Source organism: Oncorhynchus kisutch, linkage group LG26 (genome assembly GCF_002021735.2).
Source record: "Oncorhynchus kisutch isolate 150728-3 linkage group LG26, Okis_V2, whole genome shotgun sequence".
NCBI lineage: Eukaryota > Metazoa > Chordata > Actinopteri > Salmoniformes > Salmonidae > Oncorhynchus > Oncorhynchus kisutch.
The window spans coordinates 694,865-708,469 of record NC_034199.2 but is presented as its reverse complement, the minus strand read 5'-3'; the positions used below and the strand labels follow the sequence as shown (position 1 = coordinate 708,469).

Here is a 13,605-nt window from a genome sequence, read left to right as displayed (position 1 = left end):
GAGGTATTGACATTTTGAAAGCACTGACTAGCACACAGTCTAAACTACTGGCCCACAGCTCAGACACCCATGCATACCCCACAAGACATGCCACCAGAGGTCTCTTCACAGTCCAAGTCCAGAACAGACTATGGGGAACGTGTTCAGTTTGTCTCAGTTGTTGAATTTTATGTTCATACAAATATTTACACATTAAGTTTGCTGAAAATAAACATAGTTGACAGAGAGAGGAAATTTCTTTTTTTGCTGAGTTTATTTAAAGTGTTTTTAATTAAAAGGGTTGTTTATGAAACCTAGCAAAGCTTTAGGTGGGCTAATATAAGGTATATATGCCAATTAAACAGGGTAAAAGACGCAGTCCAAGTCCAGAACAGACTATGGGAGGCACACAGTACTACATAGAGCCATCACTACATAGAACTTTATTCCACATCTGGTAACTGATGCAAGCAATAGAATCTGATTTAAAAAGCAGGTAAATATACATCTTATGGAATTGCGTGGACTGTGAAGCAACATAAACATAGGTGCAGACACACACACACACGATAACAGATGCACTATACACACATACGATAACAGATGCACTATACACACACACGTACTGTGGCAGACCAGGGGTTTGATCTAGACGTTTACACAGATCAGACAAGTGTGATACATTGGTTAATGGTGTTTATTTAAAACAACACAGAAAAAGGTTTCCCCCAGGAGCCTTTCACTACCTCCACCCCTCCTGGCAGCTTTATCCTGGAACCAGACATCTGCCAGGGCATTTCTAACCCATCAGCATATTTGTTTTTCCTAGAAGGCCCCCACACCTGCCCATTTTTCCATTGAGGCCCCATTATTAGCCAAATAATAATTCCGTGCAAAACCCTCAATTGAGACAAGCCCACTGGGCTAAAGATAGACCAGCCCATCTGGCATTTTCCCGGAACTGTCCGTTTCTGGCTAATACTGAAAGCTAACCTTTGAAGGTGCACACACATAAGGGGCCACAGTTATCAGCAACATATAATAGCTCACACTCTCACCTGGGATTAGCAAATCTATTTCTCTCCTGAATTGAAATGGAAGTGATCCCAAAACCAAATGGCTGTCTGTATCAAATGAAACAAATTGTACTTGTTATTTAGTCCATTCGTGATGAAAACGACAGACAACATCACAGATAAAGGTGTAGTACCCTGGGGTCAAAGTGCAACAAAAATAAGTAAAAGGCAAAGGAATATTTAATGTATACATCAAGAAGAATGCATAACACATTACTAAAAGTAACAGCTGCTTTCAAAATCATTCAAAATATAGAATAAGAGCACAGGTGATTTGGCACAAATAAGAATAATAGGCACCACCAGGTATATCCATGAAATAAGTTAGTTAACGCTGCACTTGGGAATTAAAGAAACAACTTGAGTGATCTGTTTCTTCCCAAGTGCACACTCACTAGCCTGGCCGACGCAGCCCACATGGTACACAGCGAGGGAGAGTTGTACCCCACTGTTCTGGACAGGAGTTTGCTTGTTGGTACAATATTAGCTCAGAAATAGAGGGAGCTTCTATTTCTAGTTTGGATTTGAAAATCCATCAGTTGTAATGGAAGGGGGCTGTCCATGTGGGTGTTTGAGTGAGAAAGGAGAACCAAACAGTAAAAGCACAGCCACCTTCATTTCCGTTGCATCGTGCCGACGTCAAACAGCCTACCCACACTCTGAAGTTAGGAGGACTTTGAGTTCGGAATCAGCCAGACCGCACACCCTTTCTTAACCATACTACACAGCCCTTTCACAGCTTTCAAAAATCTAAAAAGGGATTCAATTGTTTTCCCCCCTACTAAATCTACACAACCTGATCCACATGTTCAAAGTGAAATTTGTATTTTATTTTTACTTAAATTAAAAAATGTACACCTCAGAGTTGAGTGATGGTTTGATGAGCATGAAAACAAATGTAAATCATACGCCAGTCTTCTCAGTCACAACATCTCAACCAAATGAACACCTATGGGTGATTCTGGAGCGGCGCCTGAGACAATGTTTTCCACCACTACCAACAAAACACCAAAAATAATGGATGTCTCATCCCTGCAATAGAGATCAAGATACTTGCAGAATCTATGCCAAGGCGCATTGAAGCTGTTCTGGCTCATGGTGGCCCAATTACCTGTATATCCATTGTTTTGTCAAAATTGCTCGAGCTCAGTCAATTTTGTTGGGGTTCATTGATTGACTTAAGACCGGACCACGCAATCTCTTGGAAAGCCATTCTGGTGTATTGTCGCACAGAAAAATAAAACTATCCCAGGGTTAGGTATTCAGTAGACTGAGGCAGGTTTTACTCCATTTTTATTTTTTTAACAAACAAAGCATTTGTGTTTAGTGAGTCTGCCAGATCAGAGGCAGTAGGGATGACTAGTGATGTTCTCTTAATAAGTGTGCGAATTAGACCATTTTCTGTCCTGCTAAGCATTCAAAATGTAACGAGTACTTTTGGGTGTTAGGGAAAATGTATAGGGTAAAAAGTACATAATTTTCTTTGGGAATGTAGTGAAGTAAAAATTTAAATAGTAAAGTACAGATACTTTAAAGTATTTTTACACCACTGGAATTCCGCATTCGTGGACACAAAATGCTTTGAGCGTAAACATTACCAATAATGTAAATAAGGGCGTGGCTTTCTCATCAAGGAGGGGTTTCTGGGCCACAGAACATCATACTGTTTCCAAAACAGCTGCCATCTCCTTGAATTGCCTGTAGAAGTTCTGCAAAGAGAGTAGGAAAAGTCAGTCAGTAAATAGAATAGATCGTAATTTGTTCAGAATGTTTTTTCTGATGCAATGTTTCTCACTCACACACACACAACAGGCCCGGTTTCCAACAGAGCAGGATCCAAAAGTGTTGGGGTAAACTGCCTAAGGTATTTTACTTAGAGTAAAGGACGGTTGTACAGTAGCAACATATAAGCAAACCATTCAATCATCTCAAACATCACTCATCCATTGCTTTTAGATGAAGAATAAACTGACCTGGAATTGTGCAATGGTCATTTCAAAGGACCGTTGGGAGATCTGTCCAGAGGTGTCTGCGATCTTCAACAGGAGGGAGACGTGGGGGGAGTTGAGAGAGCGACAGGTGTCCGAGCTCACCGCCATGCCCAGCTTCCACTGCATGTCCACCAGCTAGACAGGCACACCAATGGTTAAATCAACAAGTCTACTTGCAACTACAGATGGCAAAGCATTTACAGTATATTTAAAAATGATTCAGACCCCCTCTTGCACTGGAGTCCACTGGCGGGTTAATCAATTTAATGAAGCTACATTTCTAACAGTATAAACAGCACAACAAATACAATAGTAATCAATCTCAGTCAGTGCTATCAAAAAAAGGTTTGAAAGATTCTAGTACAGCCAATATTTGGATTTGGAGTCCCCACAGGGCAGTGCAAAATTGGCCCAGCGTCGTCCGGATTTAGCCAGCGTAGGCCGTCATTGTAAATAAGAGTTTGTTCTTAACCGACTTGCCTAGTTATTTATAAATACATGTATATTTTTTAACACCTACAGTAAACAGGACTGTGGGAGCTATAGGCCTATGTCATTTAAATAAAAACCTCAAACCCACCTGTCCCCGACTTCTGTAAATATGTGTATTTTACACGCCAGCAGTGGCCTTACATTGAGAAATATCATAAGACAAACTTTTAGCATTTCTTCCTCAAAGCGCCATGGTCTGCTGCACCATATGCATTTTAACATTAGAATAGCCGGGAATCGAGTAGCCTACCAATAACCGCCAGTCTAATAAATCAATGTAATAGACACGATCACAAATAAATCCATTAACATTTTGTTGAGTTCATATAAAACATGGTACTAAGACAATTTATTTCAAAATAACAGAACAGCATGTTTTGTTAATTTAGCAGACATCACATGCTTATATTCCCTAGACCTTTACAACAATGAATGACGGATTATAACAGAATCCAATAAAATGATCATTAGCAAATATCGATTTGGGGACTATCATCAGTGGGCATGGAGCTATTGTTATTCTAGGAAAACATTTTGAAAGGGAGACCATCTGTAAAACATTGTGTTGTTGGGCAAAACAAGGTTAATTAAAAACCTTGGAATATGCTCTTTCGGATAGGGTATAGCAATCAAAACGTTTGGCCAGCATGGACCGCTGTAGGATTATGTGGAAAAGTAAGCAAGCGCTAACAAGCTTGATAAGATGCCAACAAAAATGCCTGCTGGTGGTCAAACTACTATTAATGGCAACAATGATACGATGCAACTTTTAAATAAGGATACACTGTAGATAACACGGCATTCAATCATTGATCAATTTGTGCAGTGTGACTGCCCTGCAGACGCTCTGGAAAGTGGCTTCAGTCATGTGGAAGACTATGATTGGTTGATAAGCTGAATTAGGTGTATTATACTGTAGCTTTGACTGGGGCAAAAGCCTGCACTCACACTTGCCCTTTGTGGGTACAATTCCCCATCCTTAATTAGGAGAATCCAGTACCCAATTCCATAACTTCTGGCCACTTCAAGTGCTGCATACTTCCTTGCTACACCTTGCCCTCTATAATTTCTAAACCATATCAAATATACACAAGTACCTATGGCGTAGGAGCTAGCCTGGTGGTCCATAGGACTAGGCTATACAGCAAAGATAGATATGGGACCAGGCTAAGGAGCAAGGAGTTGACCTGGAATTAGGCAAGAGAAGAATCGATTTGTTTTGGTGGGCTCCAGTAGCCGGGTGTAGGCCTACCTGTCCGATGCTAAGCATGGCTTGGGACTGTTGGTGCGTGTTGACTAGGGCACCCTGATCACTCCATAGCCGATGGAGCACCTGAAGGGCAGCTTTGGACCACTTACTGCTGCCCTCTCCCAGCCTAGTTACCAGTACATCAGCAGAGAGGTTGTTCTTTTCAGTCGACCTGTTAAAAATACAACACGTGTTTATTTAACACAGACGTCTGAACCCAGTCAACATATACAGTGCATTTGGACCCCTTCCCCATTTTGTTACGTTACAGCCTCATTCTAAAATTCTCAGAAATCTACACACGATACCCCATAATGACAAATCAAAAATAGGTTTATAGAAAATGTCACACATTTAGAAAGAATTAACTGAAATATCACATTAACATAAAGTACTCAGAACCTTTCAGTACTTTGGCAGCGATTATAAACTTCAGTCTTCTTGGGTATGACTACAAGCTTGGCATACCTGTATTTGGGGAGCTTCTCCCATTCTTCTCAAGCTCTGTCAAGTTAGATGGGGAGCGTCGCTGCAAAGCTATTTTCAAGTCTCTCCAGAGATGTTCGCACGAACGGGTTCAAGTCTGGGCTTTGGCTGGGCCACAAGGACATTTAGAGACTTGTCCCGAAGCCACTCCTGTGTTGTCTTGGCTGTGTGCTTAGGGTCATTGTCCTGTTGGAAGGTGAACGTTCGCCCCAGTCTGAAGTCCTGAGCTCTCTGGAGCAGGTTTTCATCAAGGATCTCTGTACTTTGCTACGTTCAGCTTTCCCTTGATCCTGACTAATCTCCCAGTCCCCGAAAAACATCCCCACAGCATGATGCTTCCACCAAAATGCTTCACAGCAGGTATGGTGCCATGTTTCCTCCAGACGTGACACTAGGCATTTAGGCCAAAGAGTTCAATCTTGGTTTCATCAGACCAGAGAATCTTGTTTCTCACGGTCTGAGAGTCCTTTTGGCAAACTCCAAGCGGGCTGTCATGTGCCTTTTACTGAGGAGTGGCTTCCGTCTGGCCACTCTACCATAAAGGCCTGAATGGTGGAGTGCTGCAGAGATGGTTGTCCTTCTGGAAGGTTCTCCCATCTCCACAGAGGAACTCTGGATCTCTGTCAGAGTGACCATAGGGTTCTAGGTCACCTCCCTGACCAAGGCCCGATTGCTCAGTTTGGCCAGGATGCCAGCTCTAGGAAGGGTCTTGGTGGTCCCAAACTTCTTCCATTTAAGAATGATGGAGGCCACTGGGTTCTTGAGGGACCTTCAATGCTGCAGAAATGTTGTGGTACCCTTCCCCAAATCTGTGCCTCGACACAATCCTGTCTCGGTGCTCTACAGACAATTTCTTCGACCACATGGCTTGGTTTTTGTTCTGACATGCCCTGTCAACCATGGGCCCTTATATAGACAGGTGTGCGCATTTCCAAATCATGTCCAATCAACTGAATTTACCACAGGTGGACTCCAATCAAGTTGTAGAAACATCAAGGATTATCAATGGAAACTGGATGCACCAGAGCTCAATTTCAAGTCTCATAGCAAAGGGTCTGAAAACTAATGTAAATGTTTATTTTATTATTTTTAAATACATTTGCAAAAGAATGATAAAAATCTGTTCCCCTTTGTCATTATGGGAAATTGTGTGTCGACAGATAAAAATTACATTTCCTCATCAATTTTAAAATATAGCTGTAACGTAACAAAAATGTGTAAAAGTCAAGGGGTCTCTATACTTTCCAAATGCATTTAAACCCACAACTCACCCACCATGGAATATCCTTATGACTCTCCAAATACATAAAACCAATTACTTTAGTAACAAATCATAGCAATGGCCCTGAAGCCACTACCCCACCACTGGTTCCTGACCTATCCCAAAGGGGAGCAAACAAAATCCATGTGCTGAACGCTGGATATATATATATTTTTTTGCAACATGCCGATGAGTGGTTGCGGATCACAAACAGCTACAATACCTGAACGTTAAGAAGAGAAATTGCACAACCTCCTGTAGAGCCTCTTGGTCAAGTCGGATCCCAGCTCTTTGAAACTTCTGTACAGAAAAAGGAAGAAAACATGTCACAACATCAGATCATGTAAATATGGTTAAGTTTAGGGAGAGAAAGGACAGTGGAAATGTGTTGACTTACATCAGAGATTTCAGCGGAATCCACTCCCCTGACCTGTCCTTGGAGATGACTCAGAATCTGCTGACACTGCATGAGGAGATTATCAGAACCACATCCTCAATAACAACAGCTCCTGAAATGGTGACTGATGACTATGACTGCTGCATTGATGCACTCTCTAATACAAAAGTATTGTATTTCAATACATCCGACTGTGACTGGTCGGTCGCTGTATCGATGCACTCTAATACATATGACTATGGTCTACCGACCACTATTGGGATATTTGGTCCAAATGTTTTTTATTTGTTTCTGTCAATGGTGATGCAGCTGAACAAGTGTAGTCGGTGCCAGTATAGATGTATAGACCAAACCTGTCATCATTTGAAATAAAAGCATGCACATATAAATAGATAAATAAAGGCACACGTGAATTGATGAATGAATGCTACCAAATACTAATTGAGTGTTTGTAAACTTCTGACCCACTGGGAATGTGATGAAAGAAATAAAAGCTGAAATAAATCACTCTACTATTATTCTGACATTTCACATTCATAAAATAAAGTGGTGATCCTATCTGACCTAAAACAGGGAATTTTTACAAGGATAAAATCTCAGGAATTGTGAAAAACTGAGTTTAAATGTATTTGGCTAAGATGAATGTAAACTTCTGACTTCAACTATATATATATATATATAAATATATATATATATATATGAGAGAAGAGTTATGCCAATGCGGTTGAACGTTCTGAGTGACAATTTCTCCTCCATAGCCATTGTTAAGTGATAATTAATCCTTCTGTGTTGTTCTGTTTCTGTTCTTCAACCTATGAAGAATTCCAGTGACACTACAACACATTAAAGACTTGGATACCCATTATCCCGAATGCTAATCAATAAAAACGTCTTGAATTCACTGCTCTGTTTTGCTTGTTTACAGCGGGTCATTTCATAGAAGGGATCCAGTTAGTCAAATTTACATTAGATTTGACTTTTAGTAGCAGGTTAGGAGTTCGGTTAAGGTTTGGAAAAGGTTTAGCTATAACACAAAATATTAACTTTTGATGTTAATTTGACAAAAGCTGGAAACCCTTCTAGCCTTGACCCCGTCTCCTGTCAGAGTTGCTCTCGTGTTATTACGTCGCCAACATTTCGAGAATTAAGTTCTATATGGGTGCGTACATGGTGGCCTGGCCTAACTCTGAGTATACAAAACATTAAGAACGCCAGCACTTTCCATGACAGACTGACCAGGTAAAAGCTATGATCCTGTATTGATGTCACTTATTAATTCCCCTTCAAATCAGTGTAGACGAAAGGGAGGAAACAGGTTAAAGAAGGATTTTTAAGCCTTGAGACATGGATTGTGTATGTTTGCCATTCAGAGGGTGAATGGGTAAGGCAACAAAAATGTAAGTTCCTTTGAACAGGGTATGATAGTAGGTTCCAGCTGCATCAGTTTGTGTCAAGAACTGCAACGCTGCTGTTTTTTTTATGTGCAGCAGTTGCATCAAGAATGATCCATCACTCAAAATCCCTGTGGGAAGCATTGGAATCAACAGCATCCCTGTGGGACGCTTTTGATAACTGGTGGAGTCCCTGACGAATTGAGGCTGTTCTGAGGGCAACTCAATACCAGAAATGTGTTTTTAAAAAGGAATGGTATTGTCAGTGTATATGGCTCTGGATTGGCCTATCACTCCAATCAGTAATGCTGAAAAATACGTGGTACTATTTCAAGCGTCTCATCTTTCTCAATTAATGCCAAGAGAAATGACAGATACAGGATGTCCTTACTGTTTCTGCCAATAAATCTGGTGGGAGTCTTCCAATGTTTTCCACAGTTTTGTCAACGCCTAAAAACCACAGAAATTGATTAGTAAGTAGAAAAATAAAGAAAATGGCTAGCCCATTAGCTACTTAGCCAAGTCAGTGAACTACCGTTACCTAGCTATTGGGTATCTTCCCATTTATTCATTAGTTGGATCCTTCACATATACATACATATTATATACTATTTGCATTTATTCTTTTGTTGGATTAGATTATTTATGCACATCGCAAAGTCAGTTAACACTGTTTCCTATGGAAAGTATTCATATCAACTACAAAAATAGTAACGTTAGCAGTTGACAACAGATAAACGGGGAAACCTTTGGCTTGCTATTAAGCTAACCGTTAGCTAGCTATGTTACCGTTTCATATTATGTTGAAATACTGCACCCACTAGGCGATGAATCCAACCCCGGCATCTCTGATCGCAAGCAGGGGTGGAAAACAGAGGTTCAGGGTAGATAGGCAACAAAGAGGTCACCACAGTAAAATCACAGATAGAACAATGGAACCGGATGTGTAAATGTGAAGCATCCGGTCGGTGGTTCCACTCACTACCAAATATGGTTATTAGAGAAAGCCCATTGGCCGGTAGTGGGAGAAGATGGGTTTGGCCGACATTTTGTACATTTCTCTCATCGATGAAACATTTAATGTCATACAGAATTACACTTTGGAAACAGAAATGTAACAGAGTGGACTTCGTTTTGTATACTTTAACATTTTCCAAAGTTTCTAAAAACGGTGTTGTTTAGAAGGATTGCAAGCGTGAATTTAGTTATTGCACTCGTGCACTGTATGTAGTGGGCGTTCTTTTCTTCTATGGTATATAACGGCGTTCGCAACAATTAAAATGTGCTTTCTGACACCTACTGTGCGGGGGGTAATACGGATCCCAAAAATAGAGAAAACATTTGGGTCAACTTGAAATATCATACTAACTACCATAAAAATAAATTAACCAAACAAAATTGACCTGCTTTTCTGTAAAAAACTCATTTTAGTCAGGTCCCAACAAAGCCTCACGCCCTGTGAGGGCGTGAAGTCTTGGAGCCCCAAAAAACGTATCTGCTGCAGATATGATATCCAGCTTCATTGACATCTCAGACACTTGTGCTGTACAATTCATCACCGTGGCTTTAAATCCACCTGAATGTATCCAGATCACCCGATTGACACACCATCAACTGGCTGCAATACATCCACCGCCATATCTTCAACACTTGCCTCTTTCCCTTTCGACTCTTCACCGCCTCCACATAAGAGATCCACTGCGCAGCCCTGATTTTTTGACACTTCAACCTCCTTCACCCTAATAGGACACTCAAGGATGTCCGGAGTATGAACCCCACCACAGTTGCAACATTTTCCATTCACAGATTCTTCAATATTATTACTTCTCCAGGATGCAAATATTTGACACGTGACCATATCCTTTAAAATTTCCACACTGTAACAGTTTGGACATAAAAGCTCTCACTGCATACCTCACATATCCAAGCTTCCCATATTCAGGTGGTCTCCTCAAACAATAGACAGGCTTTTCTCCTTCCTTCCAATTACAATATAGGTCAGGTGATGTGCACTGACCACTCCTGGGATTTTCCGAATAAGGTACTCATCACCTACAGTACCAGTCAAAAGTTTGGACACCTTCTTTCAAGGGTTTCTTTACATTTACTATTTTCTACATTGTAGAATAATAGTGAAGACTATGAAACATATGGAATCATGTCATAACCAAAAAAAGGTGTTAAACAAATAAAAAATATATTTTAGATTATTCAAAGTAGCCACCCTTTACCCTGATGACAGCTTTGCACACTTCACATTCTCTCAACCAGCTTCATGAGAAATGTTTTTCCAACAGTCTTGAAGGAGTTCCCACATACTCAGCACTTATTGGCTGCTTTTCCGTCACTCTGTGGTTTAACTCATCCCAAACCATCTCAATTGGGTTGAGGTCGGGTGATTGTGGAAGCCAGGTCATCTGATGCAGCACTCCATCACTCTCCTTCTTGGTCAAATAGCCCTGACACAGCCTGGTAGTGTGTTGGGTCATTGTCCTGTTGAAAAACAAACGCTAGTGGGACTAAGCTCAATCCAGATGGAATGGTGTATCGCTGCAGAATGCTGTGGTAGCCATGCTGGTTAAGTCTGCCTTGAATTCTAAATAAATCACAGACAATGTCACCAGCAAAGCACCCGAACACTTCCTCCTCCATGCTTCACGGGGGGAACCATACATGCAGAGATCCATTCACCTACTCTGTGTCTCACTGTTACTTGAACTCTGTGATTTCTGCAATTTCTGAGGCTGGTAACTCCTAATGAACTTATCCTCTGCAGCAGAGGTAACTCTGGGTCTTCCTTTCCTGTGGCGGTCCTCGTGAGAGCCAGTTTCAACATAGATCTTGATGGTTTTTGCGACTGCACTTGAAGAAACTTTCAAAGTTCTTGACATTTTCCATATTGACTCACCTTCATGTCTTAAAGTAATGATGTACTGTCGTTTCTCTTTGCTTATTTGAGCTGTTCTTGCTATAATATGGACTTGGTCTTTCACCAAATAGGGCTATCTTCTGTATACCACCCCTACCTTGTCACAACACAACTGATTGGCTCAAACGCATTAAGGAAAGAAATTCCACAAATTAACTTTTAACAAGGCACACCTGTTAATTGAAATGCATTCCAGGTTACCACCTCATGAAGCTGGTTGAGAGAATGCCAAGAGTGTGAAAAGCTGCCATCAAGGCAAAGGGTGGCTACTTTGAAGAATCGCAAACAAATTTACATTTGTTTAACACTTTATTGGTTACTTCATGATTCCATATGTGTTATTTCATAGTTTTGATGTCTTCACTATTATTCTACAATGTAGAAAATAGTAAAAATAAAGAAAAGCCCTTGAAAGATTGAAAGGTTTGTCCAAACTTTTGACTGGTACTGTATATCCAGCGAGACTCCACCTTTACCTCCTTTGGCAGACGCACTGCTCCTGAGATCAATACAAGTTACTTCTGACGTGGACAATTTTTCCAGATCCAGTGCATACTTCTTCTGTTCTTCATCAACACAATTAACCAAAACAATGCCGCTTCTAGTCACCTTGATTGAATCCACCTTTCCCACTGCTTTCTTCACTGTCCTCAATATTACAGATGGATTTCCCAAATTAATCTCCTTGTCCCAAAAAAAATTAATGTGGCCCAATAAGAAATGCAGTATTGGACTGGTCCTTGTCTTCTACAACTTTTGCTTGTTTTGTTCCATTCTTTGATTTGACTATTTTCCATTCATTATCACACACTTCACTTGCCACACTTTCCGATTCAAGCACAGTCACCGATCCTCATCCACAGATCAACCACGACCGTAGGCGTTCTCTAATGAAAATATGCAAATAAATGCTAGAACGGGCCAATAGGATCTTACTAGCTCCTGCTTATGCCCACCTCTTTACTTGTTCTGCCCACTATGATTCATTTGCTCCCATTGGTAACGACAGTCTCAGGTCTATCTTGGCTTAGATATAAAAAACCTTTGGTAGATCGTCTTCTACTTCTAAGATATAATGGCGGTCCGCAAAACCAACGTTAAAGTTACATGCCGTCACCTACTGTGTTGAGTGTGTGGTTAAAAAAGCCTTCTAAGACCTCCGTGACCCTACATGTCAGTCTTTCCTCCTCTTCAACATACAATATAACAGCTCCACCGTTTCATCAACACTCTAGACACAAACCATTCACATGCTTGCCAGATGTACTGAGAGTTCAATGTACAATGATCTAGTCACAGTCAATCAAAAAAACACCTCTTGCTTCCTGATCTGACCTTTTGAATCTTGGTCCACCTTTCTTTGGAGTGCATATACATGCTGGCCCTTGGGTTCAGAGTCCCATCTCTTCTGCCACACAGCTATCAAAATGGCTCTGATCTTAAATTTGGCCTCACCTCTACCCAATTGAACATGAATATCAATAATGAACAAAAATATAATAACGCAACATGTAAAGTGTTGGTCCTTTATATCTTGACCTGAAATAAAAAGATCCCAGAAATGTTCCATATGCACAAAAAGCATATTTCTCTCTAATGTTGTGCACAAATTTGTTTACATCCCCGTTAGTGAGCATTTAACTTTGCCAAGATAATCCATCCACCCGACACGTGTCGCATATCAAGAAGCTGATTAAACAGTATGATCATTACACAGTTGCACCTTGTCTTGGGGATAGTAAAATGGCACTCTAAAATGTGCAGTTTTGTCACAACACAATGCCACAGAGGGAGCAGGCAATTGGCATGTTGACTGCAGGAATGTCCACCAGAACGGTTGCCAGAGAATTGAATATTAATTTCTCAACCATAAGCCACCTCCAATGTCGTTTTAGAGAATGTGGCAGTGTTTCCAACCGCCTCGCAACCGCAGACCACGTGTAACCACGCCAGTCCAGGAACTCCACATCAGGCTTCTTCACTCGCAGGATCGTCTGAAACCAGCTACCCAGACAGCTGTCGAAACTGAGGAGGATTTCTGTCTGTAATAAAGCCCTTTTGTGGGGAAAAACAAATTCTTATTGGCTTCCCCAGTGGGTGGGCCTATGCCTTCCCAGGCCCACCCATGGCTGCAACCCTGCTCAGTCATGAGACATCCGTAGATTAGGGCATAATTAATTTATTTTAATTGATTTTACTATATGAACTGTAATTCAGTAAAATCATTGAAATTGTAGCATGTTGCGTTTATATTTTTGTTGAGTATAGTTTTAAAAGTCCTTTTGGTTATCTGGTCTACAATTTAATTCCCTTCAACACTCGAATGGGCAGGGATGCAGCAGAAACTCACTACT

General features: G+C 40.9%; 1 protein-coding gene across 3 annotated transcripts; it reads right to left on the bottom strand.

Moving 5' to 3' along the window:
* Positions 1–234: 234 nt before the first annotated feature.
* Positions 235–9,274, bottom strand: commd6 (COMM domain containing 6). 3 transcript variants are annotated; one of them, XM_020461721.2, is made up of 7 exons: positions 9,144–9,274; positions 8,714–8,772; positions 6,932–6,997; positions 6,758–6,834; positions 4,791–4,959; positions 3,029–3,181; positions 235–2,764 (listed from the first exon to the last, which is right to left on the bottom strand). In XM_020461721.2, the coding sequence occupies exons 1-7, from the start codon at positions 9,166–9,168 to the stop codon at positions 2,714–2,716; spliced, it is 600 nt and encodes a 199-aa protein (XP_020317310.1). In that variant the 5' UTR covers positions 9,169–9,274; the 3' UTR covers positions 235–2,713. The 3 variants fall into 3 exon arrangements, with proteins under 3 accessions (XP_020317310.1, XP_031661813.1, XP_031661812.1); XM_031805953.1 differs by having other exon boundaries at positions 9,112–9,244; XM_031805952.1 differs by having other exon boundaries at positions 6,932–8,772; positions 9,112–9,248.
* Between the last annotated feature and the right edge of the window lie 4,331 nt (positions 9,275–13,605).

Excerpts from the sequence above, each read along its gene's own strand:
- commd6 (XM_020461721.2), bottom strand. The coding sequence starts at position 9,168 with ATGCCGGGGTTGGATTCATCGCCTA. Across the intron at positions 6,998-8,713 it reads CAGATTTATTGGCAGAAACA|TGTCAGCAGATTCTGAGTCA; the intron begins GTAAGGACATCC and ends CTCCTCATGCAG. Across the intron at positions 2,765-3,028 it reads TGACCATTGCACAATTCCAG|AACTTCTACAGGCAATTCAA; the intron begins GTCAGTTTATTC and ends CTCTCTTTGCAG.